This window comes from Akebia trifoliata, chromosome 10, assembly GCF_017979445.1.
Source record: "Akebia trifoliata isolate Shusen 1 chromosome 10, ASM1797944v1, whole genome shotgun sequence".
Classification (NCBI taxonomy): domain Eukaryota; kingdom Viridiplantae; phylum Streptophyta; class Magnoliopsida; order Ranunculales; family Lardizabalaceae; genus Akebia; species Akebia trifoliata.
Genome location: NC_141384.1, coordinates 18,893,902 through 18,918,359, shown reverse-complemented (window position 1 = coordinate 18,918,359; position 24,458 = coordinate 18,893,902). Strand labels below are relative to the sequence as shown.

The 24,458-nt window shown below is 36.9% G+C and overlaps 1 protein-coding gene and 1 non-coding gene across 2 annotated transcripts; one reads left to right on the top strand and one right to left on the bottom strand.

Moving 5' to 3' along the window:
* Positions 1 to 19,425: 19,425 nt before the first annotated feature.
* LOC147393219 (small nucleolar RNA R71) lies at positions 19,426 to 19,532 on the bottom strand. The gene has a single exon (XR_015182463.1). It is a non-coding gene; the product is annotated as a small nucleolar RNA R71 (small nucleolar RNA).
* A 961-nt stretch (positions 19,533 to 20,493) lies between these two features.
* On the top strand, positions 20,494 to 24,167 carry LOC147393218 (uncharacterized). The gene is made up of 8 exons (XM_086455085.1): positions 20,494 to 20,956; positions 21,143 to 21,204; positions 21,485 to 21,796; positions 22,094 to 22,588; positions 22,727 to 23,089; positions 23,363 to 23,421; positions 23,533 to 23,716; positions 23,802 to 24,167. The coding sequence occupies exons 1-8, from the start codon at positions 20,494 to 20,496 to the stop codon at positions 24,165 to 24,167; spliced, it is 2,304 nt and encodes a 767-aa protein (XP_086311211.1).
* Positions 24,168 to 24,458: the final 291 nt, after the last annotated feature.

The following is a 24,458-nucleotide window of genomic DNA, read 5'->3' as shown; positions in this document are numbered from 1 at the left end:
GTATTTTAAAGATTTCTGATTTTTTTGAATTTTTAAAAATATTTGACTTTTTTGAATTTTGTAGAGTTTTTAATTTTTTTAAATTTTGAAAGATTTTTTTTTATTTTGGATTTTCTGAATTATCTGAATTCCTGAAACATGATAAAGAAAAATCATGCGAATTCATTAGTAACCAAGGTGAGCCCCCAAAACAGTCTTGCTCCGAGGACGAGGGCTCATTATGGTCCTCAAGCAAATGAGATTCTGCTAATGGTATTTTTTTGGAGGTCATAGGGATTTTGGACCCTATCGTGGCCTCATAAGTGATTATGTATTCTTTCCAATTTTTAAGGACTTTCCCCTCCTTTACAAGGTAGATAGATTAGGATAGTGATTCCCTTGATGGTTCAGATATGACCATTACTTCCAGTTGATTGTCGTCAGATCTGGGTGTAGACACCTAAAGGGTGGGTGGAATTACAACAGATCCCAATCAATCTTGAAAGGGAATAGTGATTTCTTTTTCTTCGTATATTGCGACTTCCACCTTGGTGGGCTCTCTTTTTCTTTTTTGACTCTCTTTGGAATCCACTTCGAACATGATGTCCATGCCATCCATAAAGGAATGCGGCGACTCAACACATGAATCTTCTTGTACTTGAATAAGCTCAATACCTACAACTCCTGGCTCTCTCATGCGATTTGCTGACGGTGATTCTAGTAGATCATCTGGTCTTTTTAGTGACCGTGGGAAACTGATGTTGATGTGTGGTATTTTACCCAAGTTTCATACATTAGACTCTCGATTTTTCCTTCTCACTAGTCGAAACTCCTTATTTTTATCATTTATGTCAGAGATGTCCTTCTTTGTAGGCTTGAATCCTAGACCAAAGTAGGGAGTTTGTTTTTAAGCGTTGATCAGAATAGCCCTAATTTTTTCCTTGGGTCCCAACCCTTGTTTTTGATGATACCCTGTCTTCTTCATTACTCGTTCGATCATCAAATTTGTTTTTGATAATTCTACCTTTGTCTTCTCTTTTCCTCTTGGGATATGGTTGATGGATGTGAATTGAAAGGCTTGATACCCCTCTTTATCTCCAGTCATTTCCACATCAATGTAAGGCACATTCGAAGATCGATCAATTGGTATGAGATTTTCGATTAGGACGAAAATAACCCTTTGTCCCATGATGAATTTGACCCATATGTGTAAAGAAGAATGGACTACCCCTATGATATGGATCTAAGGTCTTTGAAGGAGGAGATTGAATGATAAGGATATGTCCAAGATCTCAAATGTCACTTCGAATGTGCATGATCTGATGGTAACAGGAAAATCTAGTTCTTTTAATGACTCAATTTTCCTACTATTAAAAGCTCTAACGGTCCTTCTAATCAGCTTGATGTGAGACAGATCTACATTTAGCTAATGCAAAGTTTGTAGAGGATAGACATTTGAAGCTGAGATATTGTCGATCAACACCCTTGCTACCATCATGCCCTTGCACATTACTATGATATGCAGTGACTCAATGTGACCACGCCGTCCACTTATTAATTTGCCTTTTATGAAGGTGATCGGATTGGGGGTCATGATCTATCCTACCATCTTATCCAACTCTTCTAGTGAGGTAGTCCCAGACACATGTGCGCCACTAAGAACTTAAAGTAGTGCTTCCCAATGTTGTTTTGAATTTAGTAGCAGGTAAAAAATATTGATCTAAATTGGCATCTTGTTTAACTGCTCTATTATGTTATACTCATTTTTTCTAATGAATCTGAAGAGATCAGTTGTTTCCTTGTCGGTTACTTTACTCTTCTTCTTCTCTGACACTTTTTGCTGTATCCGTTCCTTTTCCACAAGCTTTTATTTTTATTTTTCTTTCTTTTTTTTCTCTTCTATCTACTTTTTCATCTCATCCTTCTTTTGTTCTTTTTCTGGCATTTTGTAATACCTCCTTAATCTAGTCATATGTCCAATGTCTGTGACCATATAACCTCCTTCTATTTTTCAACTCCTGCTGATGTAACGATCATTATCTCATAACTTCATAGGATGGTTTGATTTGAACAATACGAAAAGTGTTTAGGGGATATGATAGTCATGAGTTGAGGATATAGGTTTAGATGAAGGATAAGAGGTAGTGGACTGGGCTTGATGGTTGGTGTAGTAATGTCATATGATAAGATGAGAAGTGGTTGGGAGGAGAAGCTTAAAGTTTGAGAGGTCGGTGCATGTAGGGTATGATAAGAGGTGGTCGAGATGAAAAGCTTGAAGTTGGTAAGGTACAAGGTATGATGAGGGGTGGTCAAAAGGTAAAACTCGTGATTGGTGAGGTATAGGGTATGATGAACGATAGTCGTGAAGGATTTGAAGTTTGGGCGTTGGAGTGAATAGTGAGACTGACCATTTTGATTGGAAGTTGGGACGATGATTGGTTGGTTATATCTTGAGGTAAAGCATTTATACTTCATGATGCTGGTCATTTCCTCAAATGGACTCTAACCTTTGAGCCAATAGGTGCTATTAGAACTGAAAGATCGAAGTTTGATTCATCCTTCTCTATGGCATTTATTGTAGGTCCACTGCCTTCCCCGTTATGTGTCAATAAGGGGTTCTGATTGATATTTAGTTGATGCACTTGGGCTGCTGGACCGTCCAGGATGATTGTTTTCCTATTGATCAAATTTCGAACTTGATACTTAAGTTACTTGCATTAGTTGAAGGCATGCCCCGGTGCACCCATATGAAACTCACAAAATTGATTGGGGTTGTACCCCGGTTCATTTATCGCCTCTGGGCTTGGCTGCCTCTTGGTGAGATATTTTCCCCTGAGTAGTACTGGGAATAGTTCTAATAGAGTCATAGGCAAGCGAGTGAAGACTCGAGGGATCCTGTTAGATTTGTGTTATTCGATTTGATGATTCTGGGCAAACTGTGGGTTCTGACTAAATACTAGATTTTGTTCGAACTGGAATGCTTGCAGAATAGGTGCAACTTGAGATAGGTTAACCTTGAAAGGGACCTGAAGTACTGGTGGCCTCTGATTTGGTGTTGAGATGAAGAAAGGTCGAACAGGTTGGACATTGTTCTTATTCAACACTATCGATTTTGGTTGGGTAGACCCCCTTGTCGGTACCCCTAGACTGGACAAGTCGTTGACCAAACCTGATCGAATACCATCTTCCACCCGATCCATCACTTGGACCAATAACGAGAAGCTTGTATTTATATGACCCACTAGATGCATGTAGAATGAGTGGCCTTGAGTTGAGATGCATATGGTGTTCATCTCCTGTTCAGTCATTGGTGGCTTCACTTTGAAGGCCGCTTCCCGCTACCTTTGGGCATATTCCTTCACATTTTCTTTGGGCTTCCAAGTCATTTTTGCCATATCATTCATATCCAACCCCATGTTTGTATTGAATCTATATTCCTCCAAGAAAATCATGGCCAGATCTTGTTAGTTCTTAATTCGAGAGTGATCCAACTGAAAAAAATCATGAAAGGGCCATCCCGTTAAATTTTTCTAAAAGAGCTGGACCAACAACCTATCGTCGTCACCAAATTGGCACATGGATCCACAATAGATCTTTAAGTGGGATAGAGAGTATCCGATGCCATTATACTTCTCAAAGACAAGACACTTGAATTTTGGTGGTAATGGTGCATTAGGGTATAGGCATAGATCTCTGAACCTCATTTCATTTGTGGAGTCATTTCCTTTCATTCTTTGGATCTCCTCCTCAACTACCTCAAACTTGCTGATTAGTTTTTCCTCTATAATGATTCTTACCTTGATTGCTCTAACTTCATTTTCTTCCTCTTGAACGACATCTTGTCGTTGTGGGTTGCAATGAATGTGAATTGGTGGTACTTGATTGGTCAAAGTCATAAGTGGTAAGATATTCTACATTAGTGACAGTTGTTGTTGTGATTTTCCTGGCATGACTTGATTCGAACCTGAGGTTTGATATTGAATAGCCTGAATGATGCTCGAATTTGCCACTAATAGATTTAGAATCTTATTGTACTTTTATAATGCCTTCACCATTATATATAGCTTCGAGGTGAAATCTGTTATTACTTTTGTTACTGACTATTGAGGTTGCTCTGAAGTCTCATGATTGGGGGCTTGTCAGCACTAAGCTGTAGGTTTGCCAGTACATATTTGGGTAATGGTTAGCACGGAGTTGGAGTTTGTCAGCACGAAACTGAGGTTGGTCAACACGAAGCTGGGTATTGGTCTGCACGGAACTGTAGATTTTTCGGCACAAAATAGAAGGATTATTAGTATGGAGCAAGGAGTTTATTGGCACGGAGCCATAGGTTTGTCAGTATGGAACTGGAGGTTTATCGGCATGGAGCCAGAGGTTTGTCAGTATGGAACTGGAGATTTCTCAGTATGGAGCTGAAGGTTTCTCAGCACAGAGCTGGGTATTGGTTAGCAATGAGCTAGGGTTTGTCAGCATGAAGCTGAAGGTTGTTGATTATGGGTAATAGTCCCTTTTAGGGTCCATGTAGATGATAGACCCAATTAGGGTCAACGAGAGATGGTAAACTTGATTAGGGTCAAATAATAGGTGAATAACCCAATTAGGGTCCATTTGATGGATGCAGACCCAATTAGGGTCGACTTGATAGATATGGACCCAATTAGGGTCAAGGCAAAAGTAATTGACCCAATTAAGGTCAACTTGATGGGTGTGGACCCAATTAGGGTTAAAGAAAATGAATGACTCAATTAGGGTCTATTTGATAGATATGGACCCAATTAAGGTTATAAGTGCTGAATGACCCAATTAGATTCAATTCAATGGGTGAGGACCCAATTAGGGTCGAGGAAAAATGGATGATCCAACTAAGGTCCATTTGATGGATATGAACCTAATTAGGGTCATGGAATGGTAAATAACCTAATTAGGGTCAAATCAATGGGTTTGGACCCAATTAGGGTCAAGGGAAACTGAATGACCCAATTAACGTCAACTTAATGGATGAGGCCCAATTGGGTCGAGGAGAAGATGGATAACCTGATTAGAGTCTACTCAGTAGATGTGGACCCAATCAAGTCAGAAAAAGGTGAATAGCCCAGTTAGGGTCCATTTGATGGATATGGACCCAATTAGGGTTGGCTTGAAAGATGTGGATCCAATTTGGGTTAAATTTTGATCGTTAAATGTATATAATTCGTGGACCCAATTTGGATGAGATATGGGTCGGGGACCTGGTTCGGATTGGACATGGGTCGGGGACCTAATTCGAAATGGGTACGAGTCATGGACCCGGTTAGACATAGATATGGGTCGTGGACCCAATTCGAATTGGATACGGGTCGTGGACCTAATTCATATTGGATATGGGTCATGGACCCAATTCATATTGGATATGGGTCATGGACCCCTATTCATATCATACATGACTACTTAAGATAATCGAAATCCCATTTAAAACGTGGTGAGCCTAGAACCCAATGATAAAAATGGTTTAATTAATTATTTTTAGGTCTTAAAATCCAAGATAGAAATAAAACCCAAGAGAAAAGTTATCAAGACTGATATAAAGGACGAAATGAGCAAAAAAAAAAAAAAAAATTTTGGTTTGTTTTTGATAAATGGATAAGCATAATTTATATTTATCCATTTTTTAAAAACGGATAGGTATAAATTATACCTATCCATGCTTAAAAAATGGATAGGTGTAAGTTATGCTTATCCGTTTTGCAAAAATGTACCAGAAGCAAAAAAAATTTTCAAAAATCTATCATGGGCACAATGCTCACTAGTTTTGAGTGCACTATTCACTGTTGTTGTTTTTGGGCCGAAAATTTTTCAATTTTTTTTTACCTATGCAAAATAAGATGAGTAAACTTAAAAATGAAGATGTTCCCCTTTTACCTAGGGGAGAGTAAAAGAAAGAACTCTTAAATTTTATACAATGTTGCCTTCATGGGCTTCAAAATAAATTTTACAAAGTTGTCTCCTTAGATCGGAAAAATTACAACAACGAGGGGGTTGATAAATCATTTTTCCAAAATTGTGTCTTAAACTTTTAATCGTGTTTAATGCATGTGGCTATAGGTGGCTTCACGATTACTTATTCTTCAAATATCGATAAATACTGAAGTACACACGTCATAGGTTGGAGATTGAGTTGGATGTGTTTGTTCCTGTACCAGAAATAAGTGATCTCGAGTCGTGAAACTACTAGGCCTCCGGGTTTTAAACTTTCATAGATAAAGGAGATTTGTATAAAAGGCTATGCAAGTGTAAGTATACAAATGCATTTCAAAATACAAGATATTAACCCCTTACAAGCATTCAACCCTCAAAAGAAAATAACAATATTACAACCACTCCTAAAATAAATAGCAAAGTACCAAAACAAAAACAATAAAATATTAGTAAACAAACATCGAATTTTTTTTTTTAATTTTGTAAAAATGGCCAAATAATCATGGTTTAAATCCGTAATGTCCCCAGTGGAGTCGCCAAGTTGTAAACATGAGATATTCATTTTTGAACCTCAATGCTACATTGTTTGAAGTCGTCACCATTCTTATTTTGGAAATAGGTGTGAATGGGCACTAGCATCGATTTTTAGAAAAGTCATTTTTTATGATATTTTAGTAACTCTTATTAATGAAAAATGTACGGTCTACCTAAGATCTAGGTAAGGGGATTCAGTTATAGAATAGGAAAGGGGTTAAGCACCCCATTCTTTCCACCTAAGGTATTACCTTTTAAATTTGGCCATTTTAAAAATGATTAACATAACAATAAATATGCATGAGATGCATGATGTGGGTGTACGCAAATGGTGGGTATGTACCTCTTTGAAAAAAAGATTTAGTGTTAATTTTGATATGGGGAATATCCTAGAAGAGGATATCCCATGGAGTCATCACATTTTTATGAGTTAAAATGTTGGTTTAGGATTTTAGTGAAATTACATTGATGGAGTTCCCTTAAATCCATAACCTTAATGCATATATGTTTGTCTAAAAACTTAGTGCTTCAACCCTATCAAGAGAGTTTCACTTTTCTTCATCATGGCCACGCATATAAGGGGAGTGTGTATAGTGTACATATGATGCATGAAAGACAATGGGTTTAAAAGGACTTCAACTTCCATCCTTTTGATCAAATCGCCTCAAATATTCTATACCTAAGGTTGAATTTCAATTTACTCGGGATAAAAGAGGGTTCTCCATTACATCCTAAAGGCTTCTAAAAAGAAAAAGAAAGGGATAGAAGAAGAAGATGCAAGTGTTAAAATAAAATAAAAAAAGTAAAACTTAATATATACCCACTTTGCCCCTTTGATAGTCTTGAATGAACTTGAGCTTTGAAAGATGAGCTTGAAAGTTGAATACTGTAGTTGAGGGTTGAGTGAGTTGAATGTTAGGTAATGAGAGAATGAATAGGAATTTTGATAGAGTTTTAGGTTGAGAGATGGAGTTTTGAAAGCATGTATTGTTCATAGAAAATGAGGGTATTTATAGAGTTTTTAAAGGACTTTTGAGGATAAAATAAAAAGAATGGACATGAGATTTAGGTTATTTCTTTTGGATTTTTCATTTGTATGAGGGTAAATGTGAAATTTGTGAAAAAATCTAAAAATCATTATTTGATCTTTGATTTTTTGGTAAATAGAGGTAGGAGAACAAAAAGTACTTTTTTGAGGGTGAATAAAGGAATGACATGTGTAAAGGTGAAGTGGAAGGTGAAAAGTAGACCTTAGTTCATTTGTAAATAACTCATAAAGCAATGGGTGGATGTATATTTTTGAAATAGATTAATGAGAGAATAAAAGTACTTTTGGGAGGGTGAGTAAGGGAGCGACATGTGTAAAGGTGGAGTGATTGGTGAAAAGTAGGCCTTGGTTCATTTGTAAATAACTCATAAAGCAAGGGGGTGAATGTATATTTTTGAAATGGATTAATGGGAGAGCTTCATGTATGTACTAAAAGATTCCCACCTTTTGAGGATATGATTGGAAGTTCTCTCAACTTTATGAATTTTTATCAAAAATCAAATAACCTTTTTGGTTTGACTACATTTTTTTATAAGGGTATTCTTGGATTTTACAAAGGGGACTTGAATCTCCAATTAGGTTGGAGCATTGGTTGTTGAGGGTTTATGGGAGATCAACATGTGTCATCCTTTAAGGGGGTGTGAGATAATGAACTTAGGATGGGCTTGGTATTGGGCTTAGGGGATGGACTTGGTTTTGGGTTAAAAGATAGACTTGGTTTTGGACTTGGGTTAAGGTATGGGTGATGGATCGGTTAATAGAGAATGAATATAGATTCGGATTGGATTAGGATCATGCAAAACAATATGACATGATGCATGTATGCATGAAAATGATACAAAATGGTAATGCGGGTCCGTTGAAAGGTTTAAGCTCTTAATTGAACTCAATTCTAGAAATTTTGATTTTTCCTGACAGGTTCGTACAAATTGGGGTGTCAACATGCAGTAATATTTATTTTTTTGAAATAAAAATTAGGTTTTTTACGTAATAGCCTTAGATATATCTTTTGTTGTTGAAAATTTTAGGTTTTGAGAAAGTCTTAGATTGTTCATCAGAAGCTAAAAATAGTAATTTTGATGATGCATTTTTTATTTTAGATTTTGAAAGATTACCTTTGTCGAATAATCCGTGATAGACTAGCATTTGACAATTCTAAATATTAACGATCATGGTGTTTTTGCCAAATGCTAATCATACAAGTGTCAGCTAATCCTTAGCATTTTTAGAGTCATATTCGAGACTGGGAATTTTGACTGAGTTATCTTCATCGTATTTTTTGGAATATTAAGGATTTTTTTTGTTTATTTATGTTTTTATTTTTTTTTATTTCCATTTTTGCCCCTAGTGTCTATTACAATTTTTACCAGACCCGATGTCCACATTTTTTCACATCGACGCCATTTTTGGATTTTCATTGTGTCACTGGTTTTGATTTTGCCATAGAACAATTCTTTTACTCACAACGCCCTTACGAGTTTTCACTATGCCCCTTCAGTCTTGCTCACTTTATAGATTTTTGCTTTGAATACCTTCTCGATTTCTTCATGCCCCTCGTGGCTTAGTGACTCAAGTTGAGCTGCAAGATCGAAACACTCTACTCTTCTAGTTGTGTTTTTCTTGAGTAACAAATCTGGACTCCCCTCTCGAGTTCCTCTGACAATTTTTCTTGGTGCGGTGACTCAAGTTGAGCTTCGAGATCAATAACTCTACACTTCAAGTCGTTCTTTTTTCTTCAAATATTCGACCTGACCTTCTTTCTCAGGTTCTACAACGATTTTGGCGGCTTGAAATCTGAATGGAGTAGCAAGATCAAATATACCTTGACAATATTTTCCATGACATGTTTCCACCATTACTAAGTTGTCTTAAACCATTCACAATCTGAAAGGACTTTAAATAGGACAAAATATAGGCTTAGGCTAGGGTGGCAAAAGGATATGAAAGGCTGAATCTGGATTTATTGAGGGATAGAATAGATATAGGGTTTGTCTATTTTTGTTCTGAAAATATGATTTATGTCTCTTTCCATCGTCTCACGAACTTGTTTAGACGAGAGATTTGGGTCGAGCTTAATATCAAATGTTTGAGATTTTTTTAATATTATTCATTTTTTTTGTATTTTTAGTCGTTTACAGTTTATACTCGTGCAAGTCAGAACTATACTTTCGTATTTTTTTTCACTTTATATTTTTTTATTTTGTTTTGTTTTGTTTTTTTTCTCGATAACAGTGACTTGCCCCGATACTAGGTTAAGAAATGAATGTGATGACTCAAAAAGGATTAACTAAAGGTGGATAATTATTTAGGTAGTAGAAAGATAACCTCTTATCATTTCGAGGCATAACTTTAGGCATAGTATTTCTTGATAGTGTCAGCGTTGATCGGTTATGGAAAGACTTTCTCATCCATTTCTATGAAGATTAACGTTCATCTAGCCAACACCTTTTGGATGACGAATGGCCCCTCATAATTTGGACGAAACTTTCCTCTTGTGTCTTCTTGTATTGGTAGAATCTTCTTCAGAACTAGGTTTCCTAGTACAAATTCTCAAGGCCGAATCTTCTTATTATAAACACGTGCTATTCTCCGTTGATAAGTTTGACTGTGACAAATTGCTGAAAAGCATTTATCTTCTATTAAGTTCAACTGATCAAATCAGGCTTGGACCCATTCTACTTCATCTAGTTCAACTTCTTTCAAGATTCGAAGGGAGGGAATCTTTACCTCAATCGACAAAACTGCTTTCATTCCATAGACCAATGAATAAGGTGTTGCCCCAGTCGAAGTTCGAACTAACATTCGATAAGCGTATACAGCGAAGGGTAACATCTCATGTCAATCCTTATAAGTGACAACCATTTTCTCGATGATCTTCTCGATATTTTTGTTGGTGGTTTCGACTACTCCTTTCATCTTTGGTCTATAAATAACTGAGTTGTGATGGGTGATATGAAAATCTTTGCACATTTTGGACATGCCTTTGTTCTTAAGATTCTTATCGTTATCAATTACTATCTCGCTTGGGAGACTGTACTGACATATGATGTTGTTCTTCATGAACTTCAAGATATTGCCCTTCGTGACATTGGAATAAGACGCGACTTCCACCCATTTTGTGAAATAATCAATGACAACTAGGATGAAGTGATGTCCATTAGAAGCTTGAGGACTAATCTACCCGATGACGTCCATGCCCCAGAGTGAGAAGGGCTAGTGAGAAGTCATGTTGTGTAATTTTGAGGGTGGTGCATTGATCTTGTTGGTGTAGATTTGACACAAATGATATTTCCGGACATGTTGGTACCTATGTTCAAGATTTGATTTGGCTAGCAAATCAAGATTTGATTTGGCTATCAAATCGTCCATGTATACTCCTATCTTTTTGTGAATCATGTCATGGAATAAGGCAGTCATTGCTCGCTGATAAGTTGTCCCAACATTCTTGAGGCCAAATGGCATGACCTTATAGTGAAAGGTGCCCCAAGGTGTGATTAACGCAGTCTTTTCTTGGTCTTCTTTTGTCATTTTATATAATTGTAACCCGAGAAGCCATCCATGAAAGAGAGCATACAATGCCCTGCTATATTATCGACCAAAGTGTTAATGTGCGGTAATGAAAAGTCATTTTTAGGACTAGTCCTGATCAGATCTTGGTAGTCAATACACATGCGTACTTTTCCTTCCTTATTTGGTATAGGAATGACATTAGCGAGCTACTCGAGGTAGGTGGATACCGTGAGAAATCTTGCTTAAAACTACTTCGTCTTTGACCTTAAGTGTCCATTTTGGTTTTAATCTTCGTAATTTCTGTTTGACTAGCCTACTTCTTAGTGTGATAGATAACTTGTGAATGACTAGATTTGTGTCTAAGCCGAGCATGTGTTGATAGGATCATACGAAGATATCTTGGTACTATTGTAAGAACTGTGTCATCTCTTATTGCTGTTTAGTCATCAATAGGGCTCTGTGGGTCATCTTCGATACCTAGGTTCACTGATTTTGTATCCTCTATATTTAGCTAAACACCCTTATCGTGATGCTCTATGAGTTCTTTAATTTCTTTTGGAGGATATTCAACCTCTTCTTCTAATTTTTCTTCCATCCCCATGAGATCGAAGTCGAATTCGAGGTCGAAGTTGTATTCATCGTTTTCATACTCTATTCTTTAAAAACCTTGGGTATTTTGAAGATTTCTAATTTTTTTTAAAATTTAAAAATATTTGAGTTTTTGAATTTTGTAAAGCTTTTTATTCTTTTGGATTTTGAAAAGTTTTTTATTTTTTTAGCTTTTGCAAATTTTTTTTTTTTTTTGAATTTTGGGAATTATCTAAGTTTCTGAAACAAGATAAATAAAAACTATGAAAATTTATTAGCAACAAAGGTGAGCCCCCAAAACAATCTTGCTCTGAGGACGAGGGCTCATTATGGTTCTCAAGCAAATGAGATTCTACTAATAATATTTTTTTTGGAGGTCATAGGAATTCTAGACCCCATCGCAGCCTCATAAGTGATGGAGTATTCCTCCCAATTTTTTATGACTTTTTCCTCCTCTATAGGGTAGATAGGTCAAGAGAGTGGCTCCCTTGATGGTTCAGATATGACCATCTCTTTTGGGTGACTATCATAAGAGTCGGGTACAGACATTTGAAAGGTGGGTGGAATTATAACCAACCCCCAATCGATCTTAAAAGGGAACAATGATTTTTCTTCACATATTGTGACTTCCGCCTTGGCAGGCTCTCTTTCTTCTTGATTCTATTTGAAATCCCCTTTGAATAAGATGTCCAAGCCATCCATAAGGGGAGGTTGGGACTCAATAAAAAAGTATTATTGTACTTGAAGATGCTCGATACTTACAATACTTGACTCTTGACAGGTCATCTGGTCTTTTCAATGATAATAGAAAATTGACGTTGATAGGTGGTATAGAAACCAAGGTCTTCTAAGAAGAAGATTGAATGTTGAGGTATGTTCAAGATCTCAAATGTCACGTGCATGATCCGATGGTAATAGGAAGATCTAGTTCTCCTAGCGACTCAATTTTCCTACTATCAAAAGTTCTGACGGTCCTCCTAATCGACTTGATGTGAGATAGACTTGCATTTGGCTTGTGCAAGATTTATAGAGGACATATATTTAAAATTGAGCCATTGTCAATCAACACCCTTGCTAATATGATGCCTTTGCACATTACTACGATGTGTAACGACCCAATGTGACCGCACCCTCCACTGATAAACTCGTCTTCCGTGAAGATGATTGGATTAGGGGTCATCATATGTCCCACCATTTTCTCCAACTCTGATGAGGTAGTTTTGGGTATGTGTGCACTACTAAGGACTTTAAGTAGCACTTCCAAGTGTTGTTCTGAATTTAGCAGTAGATCGAAGATGCTGATCTAAGCTGGCATTTTATTCAACTACTCTATTATATTATACTCACTTTTTTGAATGAGTTTATGAAGATCAACCGCTTTCTTGTCAGTTACTATACTATTTTTTTCTCTGGTTCTCTTTGTGGTATTCATTCCTCTTCCACAAACTTTTATTTCTCTTTTTTTTTTCTTTTTCCTCTATCTACTTCTCCTATTCTTTCTTCAGTACTTTGTAGCACCTTCCTGATCTAGTCATATGACTTATGTCAATCACCATAGCCTTTTTCAGCTTCTTAATCCCTGTTGATGTGACAATCATTACCTCATAACTCCATGGGACGGTTTGATTTGAATGGTACAGAAAGTGTTTAGGGGATATGATGGTCATGGGTTGAGGTTCTAATTTTAGATAAAGGATAAGAGGTGGTGGACTGGGTTTGGTGGTTGGCATAGCGATGTAAGGGATTTATGGGGTAGTACAGGATAAGACGAAAGGTGGTCAAAAGGAAAATTTTGATGTGTGAGAGGTTGGTATAGTGTAAGATATGATAAGGGGTGGTTGAGAGGATGAACTTGAAGTTAGTATGGTGTAAGGTATGATGAGGGGTGGTCGAGAGAAAGAACTTAAAATTGGTAAAGTGTAAGGTATGATGAGTGGTGGTCGTAAAGGATTCGAGATTTTGGAGTCGGGCTGAATAGTGAAACTCACCATTCTAATTAGGAGTTGGGATGGTGATTGGTTAGTTATATCTTGAGGTAAAACATTTATACTTAAGGATGTTGGTTCCCTCTTCAAATTGACTCTGACCTTTGAGCCAATAAGTGCTATCAAAGTTGAAGGGTCGAAAGTTGGTTCATCCCTTTCTACGGCATTCATTGTAAGTCTGTTGCCTCCCTTGATGTGCATTGGTAAGGAATTTTGATTGATGTTCTATTGAAGTACTTGGGCTGCCGGACCATCCACTATGATCGTTTTCCTATCGATCAGATTTTGAACTTGGTGCTTAAGTTGCCAACATTGGTCGATGGCATGCCCCAGTGCACCCATATGGAACTAGTGTTGGGAGTAGTTCTAATATAGTCATAGGCAAACGAGTGAAGACTCGAGGGATCCTGTTGGGTTTGCATTATTCAATTTGATGATTCTGGGTGAACTACGGATTTTAACCAAACACCAGGTTCTGACCAAATTGAAATGCTTGCGGAATAGGTGCAGTTGGAGGTGGGTTAACCTTGTAGGGGACTTAAGGTGCTGGTGGCCTCTGGTTTAGTGTTGATATGAAGAAAGTTTGAACTTTATTAATTTGTGCTTAATCCTTTTTTTAGTTCAAGACTACCATCTTTCGTTGGGTAGACCCCCCTATGATGTCCCTAAACTGAATCGATCGTAAATCAGACCCGACCGGATGCCATCCTTAACTCAATCCTCCACTTGGACCAATGATAAGAAATTTGTCATTATATGACCCACTAAATGTATATAGAATGAGTGGCCTAAAGTTGAGATAAATATGGTATTCATATCTTATTTCATCATTGGTAGCTTTACTTTGGAGGTAGATTCTCACCACCTTTGGGCATACTCCTTTACGATTTCCTTTTACTTCTGAGTCATCTTTTCCATGTCATTCATATCATATCCTATGTCGGTATTGAATCTGTACTCCTCTTAAAAAAATTGTAGCCACATCTTGCCAGCTCTTAATTCGAGAGTGATCTAATTGAGAGAATCATGAGAGCGCCACCCCAATTAAACTTTTCTGAAAGAATTGAACCAACAATTTGTCATCATCTCCAAACTAGCATATGGATCCACAATAGAGCTTCAAATGGGACAAAGAGCATCCAATGTCGTTATACTTCTCGAATCAGGCTACTTAAATTTTGGTGGTAATGGCGTATTTGGGTATTGGCAAAGATCTTCGAACTTCATTCCGTTTGCAAAATCCTTTCCTTTCATTCTTTTGATTTTCTACTTGATTGCCTCAAGCTTGTTGGCCAGTTTCTCTTTTGTGGTACTTTTTACTTCGATTGCTCTAAATTTATATTCTTCCTCTTGAATGTTCTCATGTCATTATGGGTTGCAATGAATGTGAATTGGTGGTCCCTGATTAGCGAAGGCCATGGGTGGTAAGGTATTCTGTATTGGTGGCAGTTGTTATTGTTGTAGTGTTCTGGTATAGCCTGATTTGAACCAAAAGCTTGATGTTGGATAGCCTGAATGATGCTTGGATTTGCCATCAACAGATCCAAAATCTTATCATATTTTTCTATTGCTTTCACCACCAAATTTAGCTTTGAGGTGAGATATATTACCATTTCTATCACTGACTATTGACGCTGCTCTGAGGTGCTCATAGTTAGTTGTGAGCGTAGAAAATATGGAGGATTGTCAGGTGGCAAGTATTTTTTTCTGCATCATTTGGCCACTTGTAGACATGAGGTTAAACGTTATTATATTATTTACACAATGAGGATGCATGATGGTTTATTAGGTCAAATTGGATTAATTGGTAAAGTTGAATTAAAAAAGTTCTAGATTAGGTTCGATATTGAATTTGAAGTTAGATTTTTGTCAGCATGGAATTGGAAGTTCGTCGGCACAGAGCCGAATATTGGTCAGCACGGGGCTATAAGTTCATCCGCATGGGGCTGGAGGTTTTTCAGCACAGAGCTAGGACTTGTCAGTATAGAGTTGGAAGTTTTTCGACATGGAGTTGGGGATTGTCAGCGCGAAGCTAGGGTTTGTTAGCACGAAGTTGGGGGTTAATCGGCACAAAGCCGTAGAGTTGTCAACATTGAGCTGGGTTTGTCAGCATGGAGCTGGGGTTCATTGGCGTTGAGCTGGATGTTGGTTAGCACGGAGCTGAGGGTTGATCGGTATGGAATCGTAGGTTTTGTCAACACGGAGCTGGAGATTCGTTGGCGTAGAGCCGGATGTTAGTCATCACGAAGATGGGGTTTGTCAGTACAGAACTAGGGGTTGATAGGCACGAAACCGGAGGATTGTCAACATATAGTTGTCGTTTGTCACCACGGAGCCAGAGGTTCTTGATTGTGGGTAATAGACCCGATTAGGGTCAATGAAGATGATAGACCCGATTAGGGTCAACGACAGATGGTAAACTTGATTAGGGTCAAAGAAGCGGTGAATAACCTAATTAGGGTCAAGGAAAAGTGATTGAATCAATTAGGATCAAGAAAAAGTGATTGACCCAATTAGGGTCAACTTGATGGACATGGACCCAATTAGGGTCAAATAAGGTTGGTTGACCCAATTAAGGTCAACTTGATGGATATGAACCCAATTAGGGTCAAGGGGTGATGAATAACCCAATTAGGGTCAACTTAATAAATGTGGACCCAATTAGGGTCAAAGAGTGGTGAATAACCCAATTAGGATCAACTAAATTGGGTGTGGACCTAATTAGGGTCAAGGGAAAGTAAATGGCCCGATTAGGGTCACGTTGATGTATCTGGATCCAATTAAGGTCAAATATGGTTGATGGACCCCATTAGGGTCGGGTTTGGATATCGGATTAGGGTCAAATATGGTAGATGAACCCAATTAGGGGCGAGTTTGGATAGCAAACCCAATTAGGGTCGGGTTTAGATTGGGTAGTGGACCCAATTAGGGTCAAACATGATTTATTGACCTAATTAGGGTCAGACTTGGATAGTAGACCCGATTAGGATCCATAGATTGGAATGGGACCAATTGAGATTCATTGACGAGTGATGATCAAATTCTTCATTTGGATTTCCCAATTTTTAGAAAATCGAAGATTTGAGCACAAAATTAACTCATTTTAGTGTATGACGTATCCCAAACCCAAAAGCAAAGTTGAGATTATTTCTGGTCTGTTTTAAAAAAAGGATATGTGTAAATTATCGAAATCCATTCTTAAAAAATTGATAATTGTAAGTTGTAATCATCCATTATTCAAAAATGGACTTTTGTAGATATGCCTATCTGTTTTTAAAAAACGGACTAGAAACAATTTTGTTTTTCAAAATAACTATCATAAACACAATACTTACTTTTGTTGTTCTTGGGCCAAAAAATTTCACCTTTTTTTAAATGACTTATGTAAAGTAAGATAAGTTTGAAGATGCTCCCTTTTTACCTAGGGGAGAGTAAAATAATGAAATCTTAAATTCTATACAATGTTGCCTCCTTAAATCAAACAAATTACAACAATGAGGGGGTTGATAAATCATTTTCTCAAAATTGTGTCCAAAACCTCTAATCTAGTTTAATGCATGTGGTTCTAGGTGACTTCATGGTTACCCATTTTTCTAATCTGGATGCATACCGAAGTACACACGTCTTAGGTTGATGATTGGGTTGGATATGTTTGTCCCCATACCCAAAATAAGTGATCTCGAGTCGTAAAACTACTAGGCATCCGAGTTTTAAACTTTCATAAATAAATGAGGTTTGCATAATGGGCTATACAAGTGCATTTCAAAAAAAACATCAACCCCTTACAAGCATTCAACCTACAAAAGAAAATGAGAAGATTAAAACCATTCCCATAAATAAAGAAAACAAAACACCAAACAAAAATATAAGCAATAAAGATGTTAGAGAACACTTATCCAATTTTTTTTAAAATTTTGAAAAAATGGCCAAATAGCCATGGTTCAACCCACTGATAAGTCAGTTTGTAACGACTTATTCTATGTAATTTTACTTGACATTTTGTTAATTTGAGAGTGATTTTATTTAGTAATCATTCTTTTTATTGTTTTAAGTAATAAATGGGCAAGAATATGAAAAGGAAGCAATTCGGGGTGAAATCGGAAGAAAAGATGAAGTTTCGAAGAATGGAGTACAAGAGGCAAAGGCCGCCGCGGCGGTGGATACATGTCCGTCGCGGCGCTCGTGTTTCAATCAACAAAGGCCCCAAGACAGGAGCTAGCCGCCGCAGCGGTGGGTACATGCCCGCCGCGGCGCGATCCATTTTCTGCACTTTGTCTCATGTTGTTATCATATCTTTTAGATCCGATTTAAAGGGGATTTAACCCCAATTGTATTCAGAATGTATAGAGGCTATAAGTAATTTATTTTTTAGGGTTTAAGGAGAGGGAAGACACTAAAGAAGAAGGGGGAGAGGAGATCAAGTGATTGCTACTGCAATCTCAAATTTTATTGGTTTATTCTTTCTTTCTTCTATGTTTAATTTCAAGATATTTGTTTCATATTTTGTTATGAACTAAATTTTGTTTCTAGGGTTGAGATGTAACTCAAATACAATTTCGTAGTTGTTTTATTCAAATTCAATTCCTTGTTTTGCAATTACTTATTTGTGTGTCTATTTTGAGTTTAATGCTGTCAAATCTTAAGGCCAAAGTTTTGATTGATTTATTGATCTAGGTTTATAATGAGAATTAGAATCTAGGTTAGATCAATAAAATAGATCACGTTAGAATGAATGAACGGTAGAGGTACTTTAGCATGTTCTAAGAGGTTAGTAGTTCAATTTACGATAATTCCATAGATTTTATGACCCTTTAGTATTTAAATTCACATAGAGATGTGCTGAGTTAATATTTAAAGGAGTAATCTAGCGTATTTCGAGAGAAAACACTAGTTGGTATAGGGAATTAAACTTTCAAATAAGGCAAAGCAGGAATTACTTTGAATAATCAATTACGTAGGAGTATCTGTAGTGAAGTCGAAAGTCCTAGGTTTTTAATCCAAAAGAATCCATTCTTTCTTGTTTCATTGTTATTACAATTTGTAATTCTACAATTCTCGATTCATCAAATAGTAATTTAAGTGATTATTTTTGGTAGTTAGTAACTTAATCCTCATGGGAATGATACCTTATATGATTACTTGAAACGATTAGTGCACTTGCTAGCATAAATTATACGCATCAAATTTTTGGCGTCGCTGCCGGGGATTAAAGATTACTAATATTAATACCAATTGCTTTTATTGCTATTTTGATTTTTATTTATTCTTACTTTATTTGTTTTTCTCTTTTAAGGTTTTTCTTAGTGTATGAGACGGACAAGGAGGTTGGATTTAGTGCCAATTGACCTTGATATCAATAAGACACTTAGAAGGCTAAATAGGGAGCGCAAGCAAAGAGCTGAACAAGGAGTTTTAGCAATGACGGAAAAGGAGAATAATGGTGGTGGTGGAGATGCAATCCCGAATATAGCACTAAAGGATTACTCTATTCCTAATGTGGGTGTCTCTAGCATTCGAAGGCCACCTATTCAAGCAAAAAATTTTGAGATCAAGCCTGTCATCATTCAGATAATACAATCTTTGATTCAGTTTGGGGGGTTGGCTAATGATGATCCAAATCTGCATATTGCAAATTTTTTGGAAATTTGTGATACATTCAAGCACAATGGGGTGACTGATGATGCCATAAGACTGCGTTTGTTTCCGTTCTCATTGAACAGCAAGGCTAAGGCATGGTTGACCTCGCTACCTTCAGGAACCATTACTACATGGGATGGGCTGGTTAATGCCTTTCTGACTAAGTACTTTCCACCAGCGAAATCTGTAAAGATGAGGAACGATATAACCAATTTTCTGCAGCAAGATCAAGAATCTCTCTATGAAGCTTGGGAGAGGTTTAAAGATCTCTTAAGGAAGTGCCCGCACCATGGACTACAGTTATGGATGCAAGTGCAAATATTTTATAACGGTTTGCTCTCAAATACTCAAACCATAGTGGATGCAGCAAGTGGGGGAGCATTCTTCAACAAGACACCGGAGGAAGGATATGAACTTAATGAAGTCATGGTTAGTAAAAATTTCCTGAAATCTGATAGGAATGCACAGAAAAGGACAGCCAAAGTTCATGACATTGATGATTTTACTAATTTGGCTACTCAAGTTGCTATTTTAAATAATAATTTTAAGAAAATGAATGTTGCTGCAGTTTCTAATGTAGTTTGTGATAATTGTACAGGGAATCATCCTACTTTGGAGTGTCAAGGCCCATATGAAGCAAATTCTTCTGAACAAGTGAATTATGTGGCCAACAATCAAAGACAATACAATCTAACTCCAATTACTACAATCAAAGGTGGAGGAATCATCCTAACTTCTCAGAGCAGCAACAATGCGAATATGCAAAAACGCCCTTCTTTTCAATCTCAAGAGAAGAAACCAACCATGGAAGAGGTCTTCACCCAATTCATGCAAAAGACCAATGCATTCATTGATGATACTCAAGCCAATTTTAGAAATCAAGGTGCAAGTATTCGCAACCTTGAACATCAAATTGGGAAGATTTCCAAGCTATTGACAGAAAGAGCTCAAGGAGCACTCCCAAGTAATACTGAGAAGAATCCCAAGGAGCATGTGAAAGCTATAACTCTTAGAAGTGGGAAGGAGTTAGAACAATCAAAGAGGGGTAGCAAGCAAGCAAATGAGGATGAAACTGCTCTTCCTAAAGATCAAGATGTTACCACTCCTATTCAACAACCTATTCCACAACCATCTTCTAATCCCATTCCTTTTCCTCAAAGATTGCGAAACCAAAATTTAGATAAGTAATTTTCTAAATTTATTGATATTTTTAAAAACTTACATATTAATCTTCCTTTTGTAGATATGCTGGAGCAAATGTCGAAATATGCTAAGTTCTTGAAGGAGATTCTACCGAACAAGAGGAAATTGGTGGATAATGAGAAGGTTATCCACACGGAAGAATGTAGTGCTATTCTTCAAAGAAAGCTTTCTCAAAAGCTAAAAGATTCAAGGAGTTTCACTATTCCTTGCACTATTGGTAATTTTAATTTTGATAGAGTTTTATGTGATATTGGTGCAAGTATTAATTTGATGCCTCTCTTTATTTTCAGAAAACTCAGTTTAGGGGAAGTGAAGCCTACTACGGTATCCTTACAGCTTGCAGATAGATCTATCAAGCATCCTAGAGGCATTATTGAGGATGTTTTGGTAAAAGTGGATAAATTCATATTTCCTGCTGATTTTATCATTTTGGATATGGAAGAAGACAAGGATGTTCCACTTATATTGGGAAGACCTTTTCTCGTCAAAGGTAGAACTCTCATAGATGTTCATCAAGGTAAGTTGATTTTAAGGGTTCAAGATGAACAAGTAACTTTTAATGTGTTTGAGGCTATGAAATTTCCTTCCGATGTTGATGCATGTTTTGCAATAAGTGTTTTGGATAGGGTAGTAGCTAAATAATTTAATGAATCTTTTCCTCCCTTACCTTTGGAAAATTACATATTAAATGGTAAAACTTTAGGAACTCTAAGTGATGATGAAGATATAATTGAATGTGTGAATAATCTTGATGCTTTGCCACTTGTGAGTTTCCAAAAAGGCTTAAATTTAAAGAGTTAGGAGCTGTGCATGTTAATGAACCATCATCTAAAAAGGAACCTCCTAAACTTGAACTTAAACAATTGCCATCACATCTTAGGTATGCTTTCTTAGAAGAGTCTTGTTATTATCCTGTTATTATTAACTCTTCTTTGAATGATTTGGAGGAGGAAAGTTATTGAGGGTTTTAAGGGAGCATAGGAAAGCGATTTGATGGACTATTGATGATATCAAGGAAATTAGCCCATCTATTTGTATGCACAAGATTTTGATGGAAGAGAGCTACAAGCCATTGGTGCAACCTCAAAGAAGATTAAATCCTTCCATGCAAGAAGTGGTGAAAAAGGAGGCTGTGAAGCTTATGGATGCAGGTATAATTTATCCAATCTCGGATAGTTCATGGGTAAGTCCGGTCCAAGTGGTTCCTAAGAAAGGTGGTATGACCGTAGTGAAGAATGACAACAATGAGCTTATACCCACAAGAACGGTGACCGGATGGAGAGTTTGTATAGATTACCGGAAACTCAATGATGCCACAAGAAAGGATCACTTTCCTTTGCCCTTCATTGACCAAATGGTGAGAGAGACTTTCGGGCATGACTATTATTGTTTCTTAGATGGATATTCGGGCTATAATCAAATTCCAATAGCACCGGAGGATCAAGAGAAGACCACTTTTACATGTCCATATGGAACCTTTGCTTATAGAAGAATGCCATTCGGATTGTGCAACGCCCCTGCTACTTTTCAACGTTGCATGATGTCAATTTTTTTCGATATGGTTGAAAAATACATTGAAGTGTTCATGGATGATTTTTCTATTTTTGGTTCTTCTTTTGATAATTATCTTTCTAATCTCTCTTTGGTTTTGCAGCGATGTGTTGACACAAACTTGGTCTTGAATTGGGAAAAATGCCATTTTATGGTAAAAGAAGGAATTGTGTTGGGACATCGAATTTCTGTTAAAGGAATTGAGGTGGACCGAGCAAAAATTGATGTAATTGAGAAGCTTCCACCTCCTACCAATGTTAAGGGAGTTAGAAGTTTTCTTGGACATGCAGGATTTTACAGGAGATTTATTAAAGATTTTTCTAAAATTGCTAAACCTCTTTGTGAATTATTGGTAAAAGATGCAGTTTTTGATTTTTCCAAAGAATGTTTAGATGCTTTTGAAACTCTTAAAGTGAAATTGATATCTTCTCCTGTTATTGCTGCACCCGATTGGGAATTGCCTTTTACTTTGATGTGTGATGCTAGTGAATATGCGCAACGAAAAGATAAGGTCTTTCATGTGATTTACAATGCTAGCAAAGTTTTAAATGAGGCTCAATTGAATTATGCAACTACCGAAAAAGAGCTTTTAGCAGTTGTTTATGCTTTTGACAAATTTTGATCTTATTTAATAGGTTCTAAAGTGATTGTCTACACCGATCATTCGACTTTGAGGTATTTATTTGCTAAAAAAGATGCAAAGCCAAGGTTGCTAAGATGGATTTTACTTTTGCAGGAATTTGACTTGGAAATCAAGGACAAGAAAGGAACCGAAAATGTAGTTGCAGATCATCTTTCTAGGATGGACCATGTGCAGCCAAATGAAGAAGTTGATGGGGATATTAATGAGAAATTTCCGGATGAGCAGCTGTTTGCAGTTGGAGAAGCCCCATGGTATGCTGATATTGTCAACTATTTGGCTAGGGGGATTGTGCCTACCGAACTCACCCACCAAAGGAGGAAGAAGTTCTTTTCAGATATTAAGTATTTTATATGGGATGATCCATTCCTTTACAAGATGTGTGGTGATCGTATAACTAGAAGATGTGTGCCGGAAGAGGAGATGGAGAGTATTCTTCAACATTGTCATTCTCGCGAAGTTGGAGGACACTTTGGAGCAACCAAGACAGCAGCAAAAATTTTACAATCAGGATTTTATTGGCCTACTCTTTTTAAAGATTCATATAATTTTGTTGCCAATTGTGATAAATGTCAAAGGGTTGGGAATATATCTAGGAAAAATGAGATGCCTCTAACAAATATTTTGGAAATTGAATTGTTTGATGTTTGGGGTATTGATTTTATAGGTCCTTTTCTATCTTCTTTCTCTAATTGTTTTATTTTGGTAGATGTAGATTATGTGTCCAAGTAGGTTGAAGCTGTAGCATTGCCAACCAATGATGCTCTGGTGGTGGTGAGATTTCTGAAGAAGTATACTTTTACAAGATTTGGAACACCAAGAGCTATCATAAGTGATGGAGGATCACAATTCTATAACAAATAATTTGATTCACTTCTGAGCAAATATGGAGTGACACATAGGGTGGCTACACCTTATCATCCGCAGACAAGTGGTCAAGTTGAAGTATCCAACCGTGAGCTAAAGAGGATTCTAGAGAAGACAGTTAATTCTTCAAGGAAGGATTGGTCAAGCAAATTGGATGATACTCTATGGGCCTACCGGACAGCGTTCAAGACACCTATTGGAATGTCTCCATATCAATTGGTTTTATGGCAAATCTTGTCATCTCCCAGTTGAGTTGGAACATAGATCATATTGGGTTGTTAAGTTCTTGAATTTTAATTTACAGGCTACAGGGGAGAAGAGACAGTTACAGCTAAATGAGATGGCAGAGTTCCGGAACGATGCTTATGAGAATGCTAGGATCTTTAAGGAAAAGACGAAGAGATGGCAAGATAGGCACATTCACAAACGAGAATTCAAAGAAGGATACCAAGTTCTCCTCTTGAATTCAAGACTTAAAATTTTTTCGGGAAAATTAAGATCACGGTGGTCCGGTCCTTTCACTATCAACAAGGTCTTACCATCGGGGGCAATAGAAGTCAAGCATCCGTCGAAAGAGATTTTTACAATAAACGGGCAGCGATTGAAGCACTACTTCGGAGGGAACTTTAGTACTGAGCGGGTATCCATTTTGCTTTCAATTCCGAAGTGAAGATTCAAGAAAGTCTAGCTAAAAACTTAAATTATAGCGCTTCTTGGGAGGCAACCCAATTTATTTCAAAAATTAAAATTTCAAAGATTTAGGATTTCATTAGTTTATTTTATTTTAGTTTTAGTTGTTATTTTATTTTATTAGGTAGTTTAGGATTTGTTTTATGTTATTTGTTTTGATTTTAATTATGTTTGTTTTATTTTTCAAGTGAATAAAGAATTTCAGTGCTGCCCAGTCAATTTCGTCGCAGCGATGGGTACATGTGCGCTGCGGCGATTTCTAAAAATTAGA